General features: G+C 41.3%; 1 protein-coding gene across 13 annotated transcripts in view; it reads left to right on the forward strand.

Moving 5' to 3' along the window:
* PIGN (phosphatidylinositol glycan anchor biosynthesis class N) overlaps nt 1-17,485 on the forward strand; it is a 137,449-nt gene that overhangs the window by 71,943 nt on the left and 48,021 nt on the right. For all 13 annotated transcript variants that reach the window (XR_006288737.1, XM_037893285.2, XM_037893287.2 and 10 more), the window contains one exon: nt 12,064-12,142. Coding sequence is in view for 12 of the 13 variants with exons in the window: in XM_037893285.2 (XP_037749213.1) it covers nt 12,064-12,142 (79 nt within the window). In the remaining variant the exon portion in view is untranslated. The remainder of the gene's footprint in view (nt 1-12,063; nt 12,143-17,485) is intronic.

The following is a 17,485-nucleotide window of genomic DNA, read 5'->3' on the forward strand; positions in this document are numbered from 1 at the left end:
CAAGGGCCCTGGGCCCTTTAAATCATCCCCGGAGCCCCGCCGCTGCTTCCGCAGGGCTCCGGGGATGGGGCTCCAGCTGCTGCTACCACCCCGGGCCCTTTAAATTGCCATCCCAGCCCTGCCTGCCGGGGCTCTGGCAGCAATTTAAAGGGCCGGGGGCTCCAGCCGCTGCTGGGGGGCCACAGGCCCTTTAAGTTGCGCCTGGGGAAGCCGATCCACCCCGATACGGCGCACCGGCTCTTGCCGGTACGCCATACTGGAGTGTACTGGCTTACTTTCACCTCTGTCTACAGGACTAGAGTTAGCAATAGCAAAGCTGGGACGGTTTGACCTCTATTCTTTCCCACAGACGAGTGTGTCCCAATGCATTTGGTGTAAAAAATTATTAGTATATTGTAATTGGAAACGCTACAGCTGCATCCCAATGACTCAAAATTCATTGAAAATATACAGTATTTGGAGATGTAAGTAGGGAGTTAATGTAGGATTTACACACAGATTGTGCTAATCTATGATTGCTCTTGTCTGCTGTTGCAGATAAGCAGGGTTCTGTGTTTGCATTCCCTCCAGGCACAACTGTCCTTCTCGTTAAGGTAAGAATAATTCCCTTCCCCCACTATTCAGTGATGGATGGTGAATTTGTACAAAGGAGTTAATTGCAATTTTTTTTCTGATGCTAGAAATCAAAAAATTGCAATACAGAAAAAGAGCGCACACCAATTAAATAATCTACTTCCACCTAATTTACAGGGCTGTTGTGAGGCATTATTAACTAATGTTTGTAAAGTGCTTTGAGAGCCTCTGAAAGATATTGTAGAAATCCAAAATGTTAATATTATTCCATTTTTAGAATATTATTCATTTTAATGTATATTTTAAGCAAGTTAAAAGTCTGTATAGAAAGTTCTTTAATAAGTCCCTTGTAACAGTATTTAAAATCACTTTTACAGGAAGTAATTGGATGGGTGTTTATATTAGGCCCATACCACAAGCAACATGGATTTGAAATCTTTTTAAAGTTGTTCCATATACTTTATATAACTGAATTTTCAGAAATTCTGGAACAGATCTGAATCAGAAATTTCTGCTTAAGCAATTCTGTATTTCCAGTTGGGCTAGTCAAAAATTTTCTTTTGAAACTGTTGACAGAAAATTTAGTTTTTGACAAATTGAAAAGTTTAAAGAAAGCATCTGAAAATTTTGACTTCTCAACGAAAACTTTTTTTGTTTTGTTTTATTTTTGTCAAACTTTTTATGGAAAAAGAAACCTTTTTTCCAACCAGCTCTACTTTCCAGATATTTTGTTACAAAGTGCCCTGGGAAATTTGTATGTCAACTCCAGATTTCATGCTTCAAAGCTAGAGTCTTTGATATATTCCAGGTATTGGCAACCTTTGGCCCGCTGCCCGCCAGGGTAAGCCCCCTGGCGGGCCGGTTGTGGGAACCAGCGGCCAGCACATCCCTCAGCTTGCTCCGTTTCCCGCAGCCCCCATTGGCCTGGAGCGGTGAATCGCGGCCAGTGGGAGCTGTGATCAGCCAAACCTGTGGACACGGCAGGTAAACAAACCGATCCGGCCCGCCACGGGGCTTACCCTGGCGGGCCGCGGGCCAAAGGTTGCCGAACCCTGATATATTATGTGTTGCTGAATATAATAATATGAAAGTGTTGGGAGCTTTAAGACCCTTTAATCACTTAATGTTGACACGGAGTCCAAACTCAATGAAATTTACTCCTATTTACATTAACTTTTGGCAATAGAGATTACATTGAACTGAAGCAAAAGTCTTCTAATTTCCACAAGTAATCTATTGTCTAGGAAAATTGTGGCTAGCATGATGTTCAGAGGATAACAGGGAAGATTATAACTCGGCCCTTTTGCATGTGGATCCCAATTCCACTTTTTTTGTTTGATTCAGCAGTCAAATGTTGTGGAGGACAGACATGACCACTCTGCACTGCCATCATAACTTGAGTGGTGTCTGCATGCCCAGATTGAGGTGAGTTAGAACTCTCAGACAGCCCTAGTTATTTATAAGGAAGCATCTGGCTCCAAGTGCTACAATATTGTTCACACCTGAAAGTCTGGCAGAAACCTTTACGGAGGATCAAATCTGAACAAAGTCATGCCTTGAGTCTAGTTATGAGACTCTGTTACAAGTGTGAAACTCAGGAAGTACTTACTTGCCAATTACAAGTCTACTGCAGATGGAACAAGACCATGACCTGCTTCCACAAGAATGAATCATGTTATTGATAGAATCTCTCACTTGTGTGCAAAATCATTGTGTGGCTCATGCCACTGGAAAATCCCTTTGATTATTTTCTCAGACTCCTAGAAGGCCACAGGAAGAAAAGATCCATTTTGTTAGGTAGGGGGTTTTTTCCTCATCCCTCCCACCCCAGAATAAAAATCTTCAAAAGCTGTTTGCTTAGCAAAACAGGAGACTTTACTGTTATGCACATGCTTCCAAATTCTGACCTTTTGACTTTTGCACATAAGAAAGGAAGGTAGCAAGGTGCCAGCTACTAAAAATAAAAGGAAGAGTAAGAGAGGACAAATAGTAAAATAAATCCCAGGATTTGCTAGCAGGTAAAAATTGATGTCCGGGGAAACAGTCTATCTCATTACAGTGTGGTTGTAGCCCATGTCAGTTCCAGGATATTAGAGACACAAGGTGGGCGAGGTATATATATAGGATTCTTCATTGGGAAATAACTCAGATATTTTGTACTATTTAACAGTAAGCATATATCTTGTTGCATATGAGATATTTTCACATCTGATACGATAATCTTCAGATAACTGAATTTGTTGGCATCTTAAACCTAGTTATACCAAAGAGATCTTTCTTTTTTTTTTAGCCATAGATCAGTAATCTGCTACACCTTTAGTGGAGTGCGTGCAGGGTTCAATCCACAACTATAGTTCAATGAGAGTTGTGTCTATACCTTACCAGGCACCATCCTGAAAATCTAGCCCTCTGTCTTTGTTTTTCAGTATTAGTTTAAAATGTAACACTCTTAAATATATGCCAGATTTTAACCTAGAAAATGTTAGATCACACAAGGGAAGTCTTTCTGCAGAATTATGCATTATTTGCCATGGTTACAGAAAAGAAAATGGGGATTTTATAATGTGGAGTGCATCTTTGAAGTAATCTGGGAACTTCAAAGAAATGCCGTATACACAGACACATTTATTCTGTCTTTACTCTTGCTCTGACAGCTGAAGATGTAAAACTGCCTTGTCTTCCTTTTGTCTGATGTCCTTTCAAAACTGGTGTAGTAAGGTATGCTTGCAAAATTGACAGTTGGTGCAAAGAAAACGGGGTGACTTTTTTCTATCATTTTAATCTGAGATTGTGTCCCTGGAGGTACCAGAGCCCCTGGTGCCGTCTTTGAAGCATTCTGGTATTAACAAAGTGGATCTTCTGGTGGTTCTTAATTCAGAAAATGCCAGTACAGATGGTACTTCCCATAATGCACTGTGACAGCCGATCTGAAGAATTCTGGGGTGTCAGAAAGAAACAGGAAGGACTAAGGGGCTACTGTAGTAGAGGGAAGAGTTATTAATGCAGGAACTGTTCCTCTTCTGTTTGCATCTCATTTTACAGTGCAATAAAAATTTACAGTCCAAACCCATTTATCTGAAGGCTTTGGGATGCAAATAGTTTAGTTTATCAGGGGAGTCAGCTGGTGTCCTCTTCATAGTGTTGTAGGTGGAGGGGAGGGTGCTTCTCCATTGTCAGCTATCTCTGGAAAGAGAGCTAGTATTCTGTTTGTGTGGCCTCCCCTGTTAAAAAGTGGGGACCCAGATTTTAGCTTGCCTCTCTGTGCTCACCTTTATCCTGCTGTCTTTGTAGAAGTAGGTTGGCAGTTCTTCACTGTTTTCCAGGTTTTGAGAACATCTATGTATCTATTTGTGTAGACTCCCATATTGCCCTGAGAGACAAAAAGGCTTAACTAAATATATTGATAAAAGTTACTCTTGAAAGTGAGAGTGATTACCTCTTGGGTTGAAAAAAATGAGTGAGTGGGTTATAATGTGCATAAACCACAGCTAAAAATGTCAATCAATATCTGTTTTATTTAATACACTGTTCATAAAGCTCACAGTTAAGCAGTGTTTTAAAAGTTAACATTGAATCGAAGCCTTTAACCGGGGGATGAAACAATCCCTCTTACAAATCAGGCTTCCTGTTGTTTTCTAGTTTCAATAGCACTTGTAGCAGCTTTTAAGTTTTACAGGAAAAGCTCATTGGGAATTGCTTTGGCCTAGCACAGAGAAATGTGACAACATTGTATTTACAATAAAATAGGGGAAAAAGTAAGGTTGAGAATGAGCTAAAGAGATAATGTATTAGATAATGTATCCCCAGTATAACTTTATAAATATGCCGTTTGCTTACTTCTTCATTTTATAGTGAGCAAGGATTGGTTCATTAAGTGGTATAGCCATTGTATTTAATGAACCAGCCAGCACATGATCTTTTGTAATACTAAATTAGATTTTTTTAAATGCGTTTTCCATCATGCAAGGATCTTTCTCCACTCCCCCATTAAGCTTCTTGCACCCTCAAGGGTCCCACATCCTGTCTACTATTCTTCACGCTAAAAATAGCTAGATCCATCTTCCACTGGAGTTTCTCAATTCTGTTTCTGAGTTGGCCAGAGGAGTTGCTTCACAGAGTGTTTTTCTTCCTCCTGGCCTCCAGTTGACATTAACTCTTGTGATACTGGTTTGCATACAAAATATGCAAATATGTAGCCCAACCATCTTATTTGTCTCTTTCTGATCAGTGTGTGGGCAGCAGGTTGTTTAACATGCCTGCACATTTTTCTGTCTCTTATCTTTAGGGTGACCAGATATCCTGATTTTATAGGGACAGTCCCGATTTTGGGGGCTTTTTCTTATAAGGACACCTATTACCTCCCACCCCTTATCCCAATTTTTTACACTTGCTATCTGGTCACCCTACTTACCTTAGCTATCCAAGGGACTTTCATAAGTCTCCTGAAGCATTTACTTCTGAATACATGAATATGCTGCATCAGGGACACTGATTTATGGGAAATGAAAAGCCAAATGTAATTTCTAGAATTTGAAAGTCCAGGATTATACCATTATCTGGCAGACCATTTTATGGAGTTTCATTTATGTCTTACTGTTCTCTCTCTTTAGAGAGAATAGTATAGAGATGCTCTTGGGGTCTTGTTGGCCGCTGAAAGTACTTTCCCCCTACTTTCACACCACTATGGTCTATGAAATAGAATAGCAGGAGTTTAAAACAGAAATTTTAAATGCCTATTCTTTTGTTACTCCAGGTGTTAATCTGCTTGTTACTTTGCTTCACAGTGTCTGCTATAGTAAACATTACTTGTAAAGTGTTAGTAAAATGAAGCACTGAGTTGCAGAGCTATTTGAGTATAACATTACAGCTGGACTGGTTGATTTACAGCAACAAGAACTGCACAGATTCCAGGAGTCAGTGGTCAGGATCCATGATGATTAATCAGCAAGGTTAACAACATGCCATGAACATGAGCAAGGAAGTTCCCACATCTCATGAAGTTAGTGTTTCACACAGATTTAACAAAACAACTCTGCATCCATTTAAATAGTCACAGATATCTCGAAGGCCTGTAACTGCATTTTTAAATATCAAAATATTAGATTCTGAATAAATTATTAAAATTAATATAGAGAGATAATTTTGTGAAGTCCACAGTTTTCATAAATGGAAAATTTTTCTCTGATCATTGCCTCTGTAGCACCATACAACAAGAATTGTACTGTACAAGAAGTTTGATTGAAAATAAGCATTGTAGTTCCTGACTTTGATTTTGAAATATTTATTTCACCAGGTTTTCCTCAGTTCACTGAATAATCTTATGACTGTGTAGCATCATTTGCGATTTTATCCTTTTATGAAGATCATCTGCTCCTGGTGGAAACATGTCAGGGTTTTATATCATGTATTCCATCCTGCCTCACACCAAACTTGTACAGCATCCGGCGTACATCATTAAAATAAATGATGCAGTGACAAAAATAAGCTAGTTTATATCTACACTGTTAATTCCTTCCATAGTCAGATGCATTTATAGAGATACTCAAGCTGCAAAGGGATTGGAGATATAAATTAGAGCCCAGGCTTCAGATTAACTCGAGCTGGGACGTGCCCACTTTTCACTGAGGATGCAGGGAAAATCACTCAAATGCTGATCTTCCACTGACCTTTCCACAATTCCCACTGAAAGAAATACAGGTTCTCCTGCAGTTGACACAATTGACTGGGAAAGAATCCTAGAGCATCTCCGCACAGAGTCCTGGAATATGCAGACACGTATGGGTGAGTGCAGAGACAGTAAGACACAGTAACCCAAGTAGGCCTTTGCTGTGGGGACTCTCACACCTGGGCTAGCCCAAACTGGGTGCCGACCACTTTGATTAACTATGCAGTGAAGACATACCCCCAGTATCAGCAATACAAGTGCTGCAAAGGAAACCATTCCTCTAACCTCTTTTCCTAGTCTATGAGCCTATCTTGTCATTCATTGTTAAATTCAGGGTCCTTTTAATATCATTGCTTTAGTACTGGATTATAGGGTTTTATTTTTTAGCCTAATTGTACAATAATGTTGATATAAATAAATGCACAAACATGCATAATAAAATAAACATACTAGCAATGGTGTATCCAGATGTACTGTGAGTGTCTACTTTTCCGGGATTTTATTTCATAGCTTGATTGCAATGTCCTACATAAATGGAATTATGCTGTTAGATGGTTTCCTCTGAACAATGTTGGTAGATAGGAATCACTGACTGGCCAGACAGAGTCCCCTTGAGATAACAGTAGCTTCATTTCATCACAGCAGTGTATTAATGCTGTCAAGCACCATTGTTTTATGTGAGGTGTGAATGATGTGATGGAAATATTAAATTTGTCAGGTGTACTTATGGCAAGAGCAGCTAACATCTCTTTAGGGACAGTTTACAAGTAATTGCACAGTTAGCCCAATTGTTTTGTTACATAATTAATTGTGTTTATACATGGATGAAACTGTTATCTGTCCTCCTTGAAGTAGAAATCTGTTTCTTGGTTATTTGTGTGTTTGTATGTGTTTGTTTTTGAACCTTTTCAGGGGAACAAAATCTCAACTCTTTCAACACTGTATATTATTACATATGTACAATAATGACCTGTGAACTCTTATTTTCATGAGTTTAAGCCTCAGAGTTCTGTGCTATAGGAAGTTGTGATAGGCATTTTTGCTTTATTTTACAGGTTTCATTCTTCCCAAAAATATTGGAGAAGAGTGGAGGAAACAATGAATCCACTGTCCTCATTCTCTTTGCATGTTCAGTTTTTGTTAATTCATGGGAAAGAATGAAAAAACTATTTTCTTCTGTGTTAATTTAACCTTTTGGATAGATTAATTTTCAAAATATAATTGATCTACTATCCCCTCTATTCGTCTTAGCTTGTGAAAGATACAGGCTTGGTGTTGGTAGCTAGGCCCATTACACTAAGCTATATATTTTAACTTTTACTTTTTTTTCAAGTGCTCAATGTTTTTGCAAAACTAGTTACTTTATAAGCTGTTTGAATAATATTAAAATAATTACTTGTAAATGTGTAATAAAAGGGGAAAGCAAACAATAAAAGCATGCAGTATACACTGTCATTACAGCACATGTGTGACCCATTACATACTAAGTGTGTGGGGATAACTTGAGATTCAGATTGTGGCCAAAATAAATGTGCTTGTTTTGGATTCTGAACCCCTTAAAATGTCAGGGCTGGGACTGGGGGGATATGTGGCTTTGAATCCCCAGATCTGAATCCATCTCGTGGTTTTGGTTTCTAGTCAGATCCAAAATCAAATTGACTTATTATCCAGTTCATGTTCAGATATTGCTTAAATCTCAGCATTTCCCATGAACTTTGGCTCCAAATGGTGGAAATCTCATGAGATTAGATGATTCTGTGCTATTTGTTCTTTTAGACTGAAATCCGGCATGTATTAAGCCAGGGGTCAGCAACCTTTTAGAAGTGGTGTGCCGAGTCTTCATTTATTCACTTTAATTTAAGGTTTCACGTGTCAATAATACCTTTTAACGTTTTTTAGAAGGTTTCTCTCTATAAGTCTATATATTATATAACTAAACTATTGTCGTATGTAAACAAGGTTTTCAAAATGTTTAAGAAGCTTCATTTAAAATTAAATTAAAATGTTGATCTTACACCGCCGGCCCGTTGCCGGCCTGGGTTCCATTCACCTAGGCCGGCAGCAGGCTGAGTGGGGCCTGTGGCAGGGACCCCGGCTGGCAAGGGGCCAGCAGCCAGAACCCCAGACCGACAGTGGGCTGAGCGGGACTGGCGGCCAGGACCCCAGACCAGTAGTGGGCTGAGCGGCTCAGCCCGCTGCCGCTCAGTCCGCTGCCGGTCTGGGGGTCCATCCGTCCCGGCTGCCAGCCCCACTCAGCCCGCTGCCAGTCTGGGGTCCCGGCCCGGTCTACCTTCTCCCTGGTTCTAGCCATTCTCTTCCTCTCTCTCCACTGAGATGAAGGTGGGAGTCCACTGAGACCAGGGCTGGGGGTGAAGGAGCAGGTTGGCATGCAGGGTCTGGCCAGGAGCTAGAATGAGGGAGGGGGCTCAGGGTTGGGGCAGGAGGTTTGGGTGTGGAGTACTTATCTGGGCAGCTCCCATTTGGTGTGAGGGGTGCAGGTGGGAACGTGGGGTGTGTGTGTGTGCGCAGGAGCTCCCCTTTGGTGCTCAGGGCAGGGGCCTGGGGGTGTGTGAGGAGGGTGCAGGAGTCAGGGCCGGAGGGCTGGGTATGTTTGGGGGGTGCCGGAGTCAGGGCTGGGGTTGTGAGGGGGTGCAGGGGTCAGGGCATGGGGCTGGGGTGTGTGGCGGGTGCGGCGGTGAGGGCAGAGGGCTGGGTGTGTGTGAGGAGGGTTCAGGGCAGAAGGCTGAGGGGTGTGGGGGGTTCAGGATCAGGGCAGAGGGCTGGGGGGTGTGGGCTGGGATCTTGGGGTTCTCCCAGCCCCCTGCCCTGAGCGGCTCACGGCAGGGGGCTCAGGGGGATATGCCCTGATTCCACCCTCCCTCCCCAAGGTCCCTGGAGCAGAGAGCATGCTGCAGCTCCGCTTTTCCCTCTCCCCCTCCATAGCAAGAACCACCAGCTGATCAGCCGCAGGGAGGGAGAGAAGGAGGGGCAGGAACCCAGCATGCTGGGGGAAGAGGCAGGGGGAGGGGGAAGCTTGCCTGCCCTGCAAGGAGAGAGCGGTGGGCGGAAAAGAGCGGGCCGGGCAGGAATTTAAATGGTATGCTGCTGTCTGCCGGGGTCCGGCAGACAGCAGTGTGCCATTAAAAATTGGCTCGCATGCCGTCTTTTGGCACGCGTGCCATAGGTTGCCAACCCCATATTAAGCTCTGTTAAAACTAATCATAGTAATTATTCATCCGTGAACCACAGTCCTGCCCAAACCTGATCCCCTTGTCTTCATTCCATGCAGTGCATTACTATTTTTTGTCCTGAATGAGTTCCTTATCTAAAGTCCTTTCCTTATGTTGTTAGGTTTTTACTAACTTACTGCCCTTGTGTAGATTTCTCCTTAGGATTCATTATATTTATTTCCCTTGCTTCTCACAGCCCTGATTCTTCAACTGACTGCATGTGATTGCCACCCTGCACTCTTGCAGAGTTTCATTTAAGCAGATGGAGCTCCACACGTGCATATGGATGGGTGCACCAGCAGCCAGTCAATCAGTTGCAGGACTTCACCTAATTCAAAGTGTCTCTGAATTTATTTGACACCTCTTCGTTGGCACTTCAGTAAACAAAGTTTGGTGTCTTATAAAAGCATTTGTGCAGAAGTGGGGTAACATTTAGGGTATGTTTTTATAGTTAGCCTATTAAAATTAACAATGCATTTATGAATGTTACCCTTGTTCTACAAAATAATTGCATTCTGCACTGACTTACAAAAATTGTACTGCTTGAAAGCTCCATTTATTCTATTATATCCATTCCATATGCGGAAGATCCTGGGAGCTGTCATCCATGAAGCAAGTAAAAAAGGCAAAGACCGTAGCAATTTCATTAATAATAATGTTATTCACTGAGAATTAAAGAATAATTAGAGGCTAAATGACTCTATGAGATGATCTACAGTGAAAGATAAAAATAAAGATTAAAAGAATGCTTTTTTAACTTATTCAGTTTTGAAGTTGAAGATGACATGGATAAAATAGGCAGAAAGTAGCATAGGTATAAAAATAAATGACAGTGCATATCATATGAGAATTTATTAGACATATACCACGAGTCATGAGAAAAGGTGTTCAGTATTCATTCCAGATTGCTAAATCTTAACCAAATGTGAAGATAAACTTTTCTTTTCTTTCTCTTATTTATCCCATAAATAGGTCCTGCCCTGTTCTTCCTAATCCCCTCTCAAAACAAACAAGAAATCTTAGAATATGACAGTTATTGGAAAAGACTGTGTAATGAATACAACTCCTATTGTGTTCTTTCATAGACATTGCTCAGGTCTTTTGAGTGTACTGATGTTACAGTCTAAAACCTGGCTATTTTAATCCTGTGAGCACCAATTGGCGCATGCTCAGTGGCAATGATGTGGTGACTATTTTATTTTTTTCTGTAAAGTATCAGTGGCCTACAAAGCAGTATGTTGCACTTTCAGAGGAGCATTTTTTGAAAGTGTGTAAAGCACTGAAGTGGTTCTCTGTTCATTTCCCGAGATTTCAAAACAGACCTTATAAGGACATTAAATCAACTCATTGTCCGCAACAACCACTTCTTTCTCTTTCTCCTCCTCTCCCCAATATTCTCCATTCTCCCTACCTGATTCTGTTAATTTTCACCCATATAGCTGGTCTTCCTTAGATCCTCTACTATGGATCCTGACCTGACTGGACTGCATCTGTAGCAGTCAAACCATTTATCATTCTCCATCCTCGTAGCTACTTTTCTGTTCCGCTCCTTAGATTTTCTGTAGCCAGTCATAGCTGGAGTGCTGGTTTTTCTGCTTCTGGGGAACCTGCAGAGATTCTGTGTTTACTTTTGTTGTGCGTAGTACGTTTTGGGATACCGCTAACACTGGACTCAAATGAAGCAGCAGTGGCAGAAAACACTAGGAAGTTCATTAAGTAATAAAACTTGGGGGCAGCTCAGTGATCAGGCATGTAAGCTCTCCAATCCATTGCAGTGCTCCACCCTGAAAAAAATGAGCTAGGCCTTACTCTGCTCCATCCCATTCTGTTCTTTCTTTTGTATTGTGTCACTTGTTGTGACAGGAAATTTCTCAGGAAGACTAGAGTGGAGTCCTGGCTCCACAGAAATCAATGAGAGTTTTGCCATTGACTTTAATGGAGTCAGTGTTTCACCTGCAGTTTTTAGGGTCCATTAGAGGATCACTATGTTTCTGAGTGAAGATAAATGCTAGTTCCTCAAGGAAAAGGTTCCTAGTCATAATATTATTTATTATTCGCATAGAGCACAAAGGACCCCAATTGGGATTCAGGCCCCATTATGATGAGCACTATTTAAACATAGAAAAGTAACAATACCTGCCTCAAAGGGCTTGCCATTTAAAGATGTGTCTGTAGCATCCGTACAGCCAGTAGAAGTATGGCTGACTTCTTTGTTTGTTTGTTTGTTTGTTTGTTTGTTTGGCAATGCTCCCGGCCAGGAACAGTAATAATGCATGTTTTACAAATGGTGCAGGGAATTTCCACCCATACACTTAGGTAGAAGTTCTAAATTAGGAAAATGTTTTTGATACAGATTCTCAGAATGAATTCAGTGTCAACATAATTTACGAGGATGCAGGTAGAGAAATGGCTCATGATGTCCTGTGATTAAATTGCTCAGTTTTTTGGGGATATATGGTACACTTTTAACAGCGTGCCCAGTGAGTCTACATTAAGGTTCCTAAATTAGATACATTCTTTTCCTCCATGCTCCCAATCCCTCCCACCAAAAAAGCACCATGTTTTTTAAAAGGACCTTTTGTATTTTTGATATAGGTTGCTTTCAGATACTGAACAGATAAACATTTTGAGAAAAGCAAGATCTTATATTCATCAGGAAAAATATCATGAGGCGGTAAGTGAATCACCATACAGTAATAAATCTTTGAAAACTTAGGCTAAATCTTGGACTTCCATCGTCTTTTTTCTATTTTCCATTTAAGTAGCCACCTGATTTTTTTTTCCATTTACTGACTCATCTTTTACTAACACAAAATTAATCCTATTGTAAGTCTCCATAGCCTCACACTTCCATTCATTCAATTCTAAACAATAATTTTGATGCATATGAAAAGTGACAATTTTTTTTCATATTTTTTAATTTCTGCTGCTGTTGCTGATGTTTCTGACCAAACGAACCACATTTATTCGTGGTGTAACTCTTTTGAAGCCAGTGCAGTTACATGTGGATGAATTTGGCTCAGTGTTTTATGAAGGGTGGTGGATTTATTGTGCTCTGATATGAAAAAATAAGCATAGTACCTTTCAATCAAGGATTTCAACCACCCCTGTGAGATTCGGTAGGTAAATGTCATTTACAGATGGGTACTTTACAGCAAAGTTAAGGGATTTGCCCAAGGTCACACACTGAACCAGCGGCATTTCTAGAAAAAAGAATCTATGGGGCCATGTTCTGATCAAAAATCCCTGTTGGTTTGTTTTTTTCCCCCCTCACCTGAGCCAACTGTTTTATTTTAACTTCACCATAGTCTGTAGATTTAACTGGTATAAGGAAGACCCAGATTATAAGAAGTTTACACAGAGTGCTTATTTTATGTTTTATTCTACTCTTGGTGTGCAAACCATTGAGATTGGACTCTTTGGACCATCAGTGTCCACTGGGGCCATGCATATTCCTTGCGTATCCTCATGGTCCCATATCAAGGGCATAAACGGCAGTCCAGGTCTAACCACCATTCAGTTCCTTCTGATGACCCTAGCTGTGAGATGGAGCTCCTCAGTGTCTGGTCTCTGCAATATTTTTCAGAGTCCTTTTTTAAACATTTATATTTGTTAGTGTACTTAGGAGTAGTTTTAATTAGGATAGTTTGTCCGTCAGCAAGATTTTATAGTTTTGGTCGTTTACCAACTTTGTTTTTATTTTACTCTGATATGGAACTTCTTCCCTGTACCAGGCCTTATGGATGTCTTATCCTAAGTCACCTTTAAGTGTTGCCCCTCTTGAGAGGCAATCAGTGATGGTCACACCAGTTGCCTTTTTTGTCTTGCGAAGCTCACATCTCCAACAAATGCTCTGTCTTCAGGTTCTTTTCTAAAAGAACTTTGAAGGTAAGAGAGGCATGCCTAATTGTTTTATTTATTTAGGCAGCTGACCTCTAAACCAGGTGGGGCAAACCACTCTGGACAAGTTCCATCTTGGTCCAGAAAGTGCCCCTTTGAGTTCTGGTTCCATTAGCTCCCAGGCCTCATCATCAAAGGCTGGCCTAACTTCAGACTTGCATAGCACTGAAAAAGTCAGATTTTCAGAAAGAGGAATATTGCTCCCCTGGGAAGAGCAGGGGGAACATCCCCTTTTAGATTTCCCAGGTCCAAACGAGGTCCAAAACACCTCACTGCTCCTAATCAAAGAAGACTCCAAGCTGGACTCCCATCACAGTGGGGAGGGATCCCGTACATATTCTCTGAGGGTCCTTTTTTGAGTTTTATGAGTCTGAAAGAAAGTTGAGGGCTTCTTACATGGCTATATCGCATAGGTATAGGTGTAGGCGTACGTCCTGGCACCCGGGCCCTTTTCCACATAATGTTTCAAAATGGCCTTATTGGCACACCTGGGGTCTTCACCACACAAGGCATCACACTTCTGCACTACCTTCTAGGGTAAAAACCTCATCCCCTGCTATGTTGTCTTCATCTGCAGCTGAGGAATTGCTCCTGTTTTACCTGTATGACTACAAAAGTTTCCAAGATCTGCTCAGACATATAGCCAGTTCTCTTGAGATACCAGACACAGGGAGAGGAGGTACAAAAGATCTTACTTAAGCTCTTGAATGTTCTTCATGGCTCTGTGCCTGAGCTTTTGGCACTTCCCATCAACAAAGTCCTTTTACAGCTGGCAAAGTATATCTGGCAAACACCAGTAAGCATAACTCTGACCTCTCTCTAGTAGCTGATAAGAGGTACTAGGTGCTGTCCACCAGGAAAGACTATCTACACTCATCCAGTATCTGGCTAGCTAGCAGTTGTGGTTCCTTACAAAAAGAGCAGACAGTAACGAGCAAGGATGATTCTTGGACATAAAGAACCTAAGCAGCTTGATTTGTTCATACATAAATTATTTGTCTGCAGCCTGCAATTCTCAATTGCTGATTATCAGGCGGTACTGGCATGGTATGACTTCTTAAATTACAATAAATTGTGTAAGCTCAAAAACTTCTCTCTCCTACCAACAGAAATTGGTCCAGTAAAAGATATTACCTCACCCACTGTGTCTCTGTAATATCCTAGGACCAACACGGCTACAACAACACTGCATACAAAAAAATTCAGAATTTATTAACAAACTCCTCGAGAGAAAAGAGAGGCGTTTAAATTTTTGATCTCTGAGACAATCTGATTGCCAGAATGTCCTCTCAGGCAACTCTGAATGCTCCTGATACTGTCTTTTGATCCATGGTGATATCTGTTGTTATCCTGGGTCCCAAATTCTGGCATCTAGGGAGAGATGCATTGATCATGGAAGATCTTCCCTTTAAGGGCCTGGGTCTCTTTAGTACAAAAACCTGACAAGGCTCTTCTCTTATTGAAGGACTCCTGGGCCACACTCCCCTCTCTCTTGGAGTTTATATACTGGCTTCTGAAGGAAAACAGGGAAGACCACGCACTTATGCTAGACAGAGACCATCATCTGATATCTTTTTCCAAAAAAGAGCCTTTGCACTTACAACAAAGAGTTTTTAAGAAAAGAAGACCTTCTTCCTCTGCTGTGGCTTCATCCCATTCTGTGTCTGTGTCAAAATAATCACTTTGACAAATTGGTAAAGAGTCTTTCTACTGTCAGTCTATTGAATCTACACCCTTCTTTTCCTGCACTTAGGAATCATCTACAATTTTTCAGCTGAACCTGATAACCTTGGGCTGCTGGGTCCTTGAAATAGTCTGTCAGATATTCACTACAGATGCATACTATGCCTATCCCTGCCCCCTTCTCCTTCCCTTTTAAGGGGCTGTGCTCATGAGACACTGTTGTATCCGGAAGGGGAGTCCTTTCTGTCTCTCTGAGCAATAGAAGTTGTTTAGCTAAAATTCAGGGGGTAGGGTTTTTATTCTAATTACTTGCTATTACTGAAGAAAAAGTCAGGATGGCGACTAGTTTGGAATTTGAGAAGGCTCATTATCTTCAACCGACAATTCAGAATGGTAATCGGTAGCCTCCCCAATTCCATCACTAGATTCACTAGACTGGTTTGAGGTTCTTGATCTGCAAGATGCCTACTTCCAGTCTCCATACTTTCAGCATCCCCTTATAAATATTCAAGACTTCAGATGGGACAGAACTATTATCCGTACAGAGTACTGTCCTGTGGTCTTTCTGCAGTGCCAATGGTATTTACCAAGGATCTAGCAGTCGTCACTATTAGACTCCACAATAGCCAGAGCTTATCTGTCCCAAGACAGATTTGAAGCCACGTCCAATCTCATCATTTATTTTCAAAAGCATCCTCATACTACTATAAGGAATTGGGTAAGACTTCTTGGGCACATGGCCACTTGCACATTCATCACACAGTGTGTGATACTACTGGCTGGCGAAAGTTGATATACATGCCTAGCAAACACTACATGGACACGACTCTACTAATCCCTCACGACATTCTAACATTAATAAATTTATGGTAAGATCTTAACCAGGTGTGCAGGGGAGTACCTTTTTCTTTGCCTTTCTCAACCAAGATTTTTGTGATGAATATGTCCCTTCTGGGTTGAGGAGCACATCTGGGCCATCATCAGGCACAGGGTCTAATGGACTCAAGAGAAGTCTCATTGTCGTCATGGTAAATCTCAAAGGGACTCAAATCTTCTACTGGATTTAATAGATAGTGGGAATGTCTTACATTCAAATCCAATCTCCCTCCACCTCACCACTTGGCTATTGGCTCGATGTCAGAGAGCTCATGTTCCTCAGATGTCCAGAACATCTTGATCCAAAATAGAAAGGATTCCACCACATTAACATATGCTGCTAAATAGAAGAGATTCAGGTTATGGTGTGAATAATGATAGTTACATTAACTCCTGCATCCCTCCTGACTTGGACTTACTAGCTTTTTCTGAAGAATTCAGAGCTATCTGTTAGCTTTACGTGCATCTAGCAGTCATTTCTGCATATGACCACAACCTCCAGAGCCCCATGGTGTTTTCCTACTGCACTATAGTTAAGTTTCTTCAGGGCTTTATTCATGTTTTTCCATTGGTAAGGGAACTTCCTCCATGGGACCATAATGTGTTCTTGAAGGCTTAATGAGCCCTCCATTTGAACCTCTGGCAAGCTGTTCACTGTTATTTATATATGGAAAAAGTCCTTTTTTTAGTAGCAGTCACATCAACTAGAAGAACTGGTGAAATGCAAACTCAAATGGCAGGCCCTTCTAGTATGATATTTCATAAGGATAAGGTATCACTCACACACCATCCCAAGTTCTTACCCAAAGTTCCGTTTGAACCAAATGATTAATTTACCAGTATTTTTTCATAAGCTACATTCTAATCAAGGGGTGTTTGACCAAATCCCTCAGTGTCTCCTCAAAGCTACTTATAGCATTTACTGACTGAATAAAAGGAAGAGTGGTATCAGCCCAGAAACTATCCAATTGGGTATTGGGATGTATTAGGGTCTGTTATGAGCTAGCTAGGTTAGATCCTTCCTCTCAGATTAGGACTCACTCCACTATGGTTTGCGCAGCTTCATTGCAAATCATTCCCATTTCAGACATCTGCAGGGCAGCTACTTGGTATTCAGCCCATACTTTTCCTAGACATTATTCCCTGGAAGCACTGAGGTCTAATGCTTCTTTTGGCAGATCTGTGCTGCAATCTTTAAGTAGATTCTGTGCATCGTCCTCTTTACATCAGGTTACTGCTTGTAGGTCACCAAGAGTGGAACATTTGTGAACAAGCACTTGAGGAAAGAAAACTTACTTAACTTACAGTAGCTGGAGTTCAAGGTGTGTTGTCCATATATATTCCATAACCTGTTCCCCCCCACCACCCCACCACCCAACAGAATTCTGAAACATCTGGATTCTGTGGTGATGAAGGAACAGAATGGCAGTTGGTCCTTTATGCTCTCTGTATGGGAGCAGAACACCTAGGGCTTATGCACGGTCCCAATGGATACTGATGGCCAAAAGACTCCAATGTCTAGTGTATGGGGTGCATGTGCAGCAAGATTAGGATATAT

The sequence above is a fragment of the Chelonia mydas genome, chromosome 2 (assembly GCF_015237465.2).
Source record: "Chelonia mydas isolate rCheMyd1 chromosome 2, rCheMyd1.pri.v2, whole genome shotgun sequence".
NCBI lineage: Eukaryota > Metazoa > Chordata > Testudines > Cheloniidae > Chelonia > Chelonia mydas.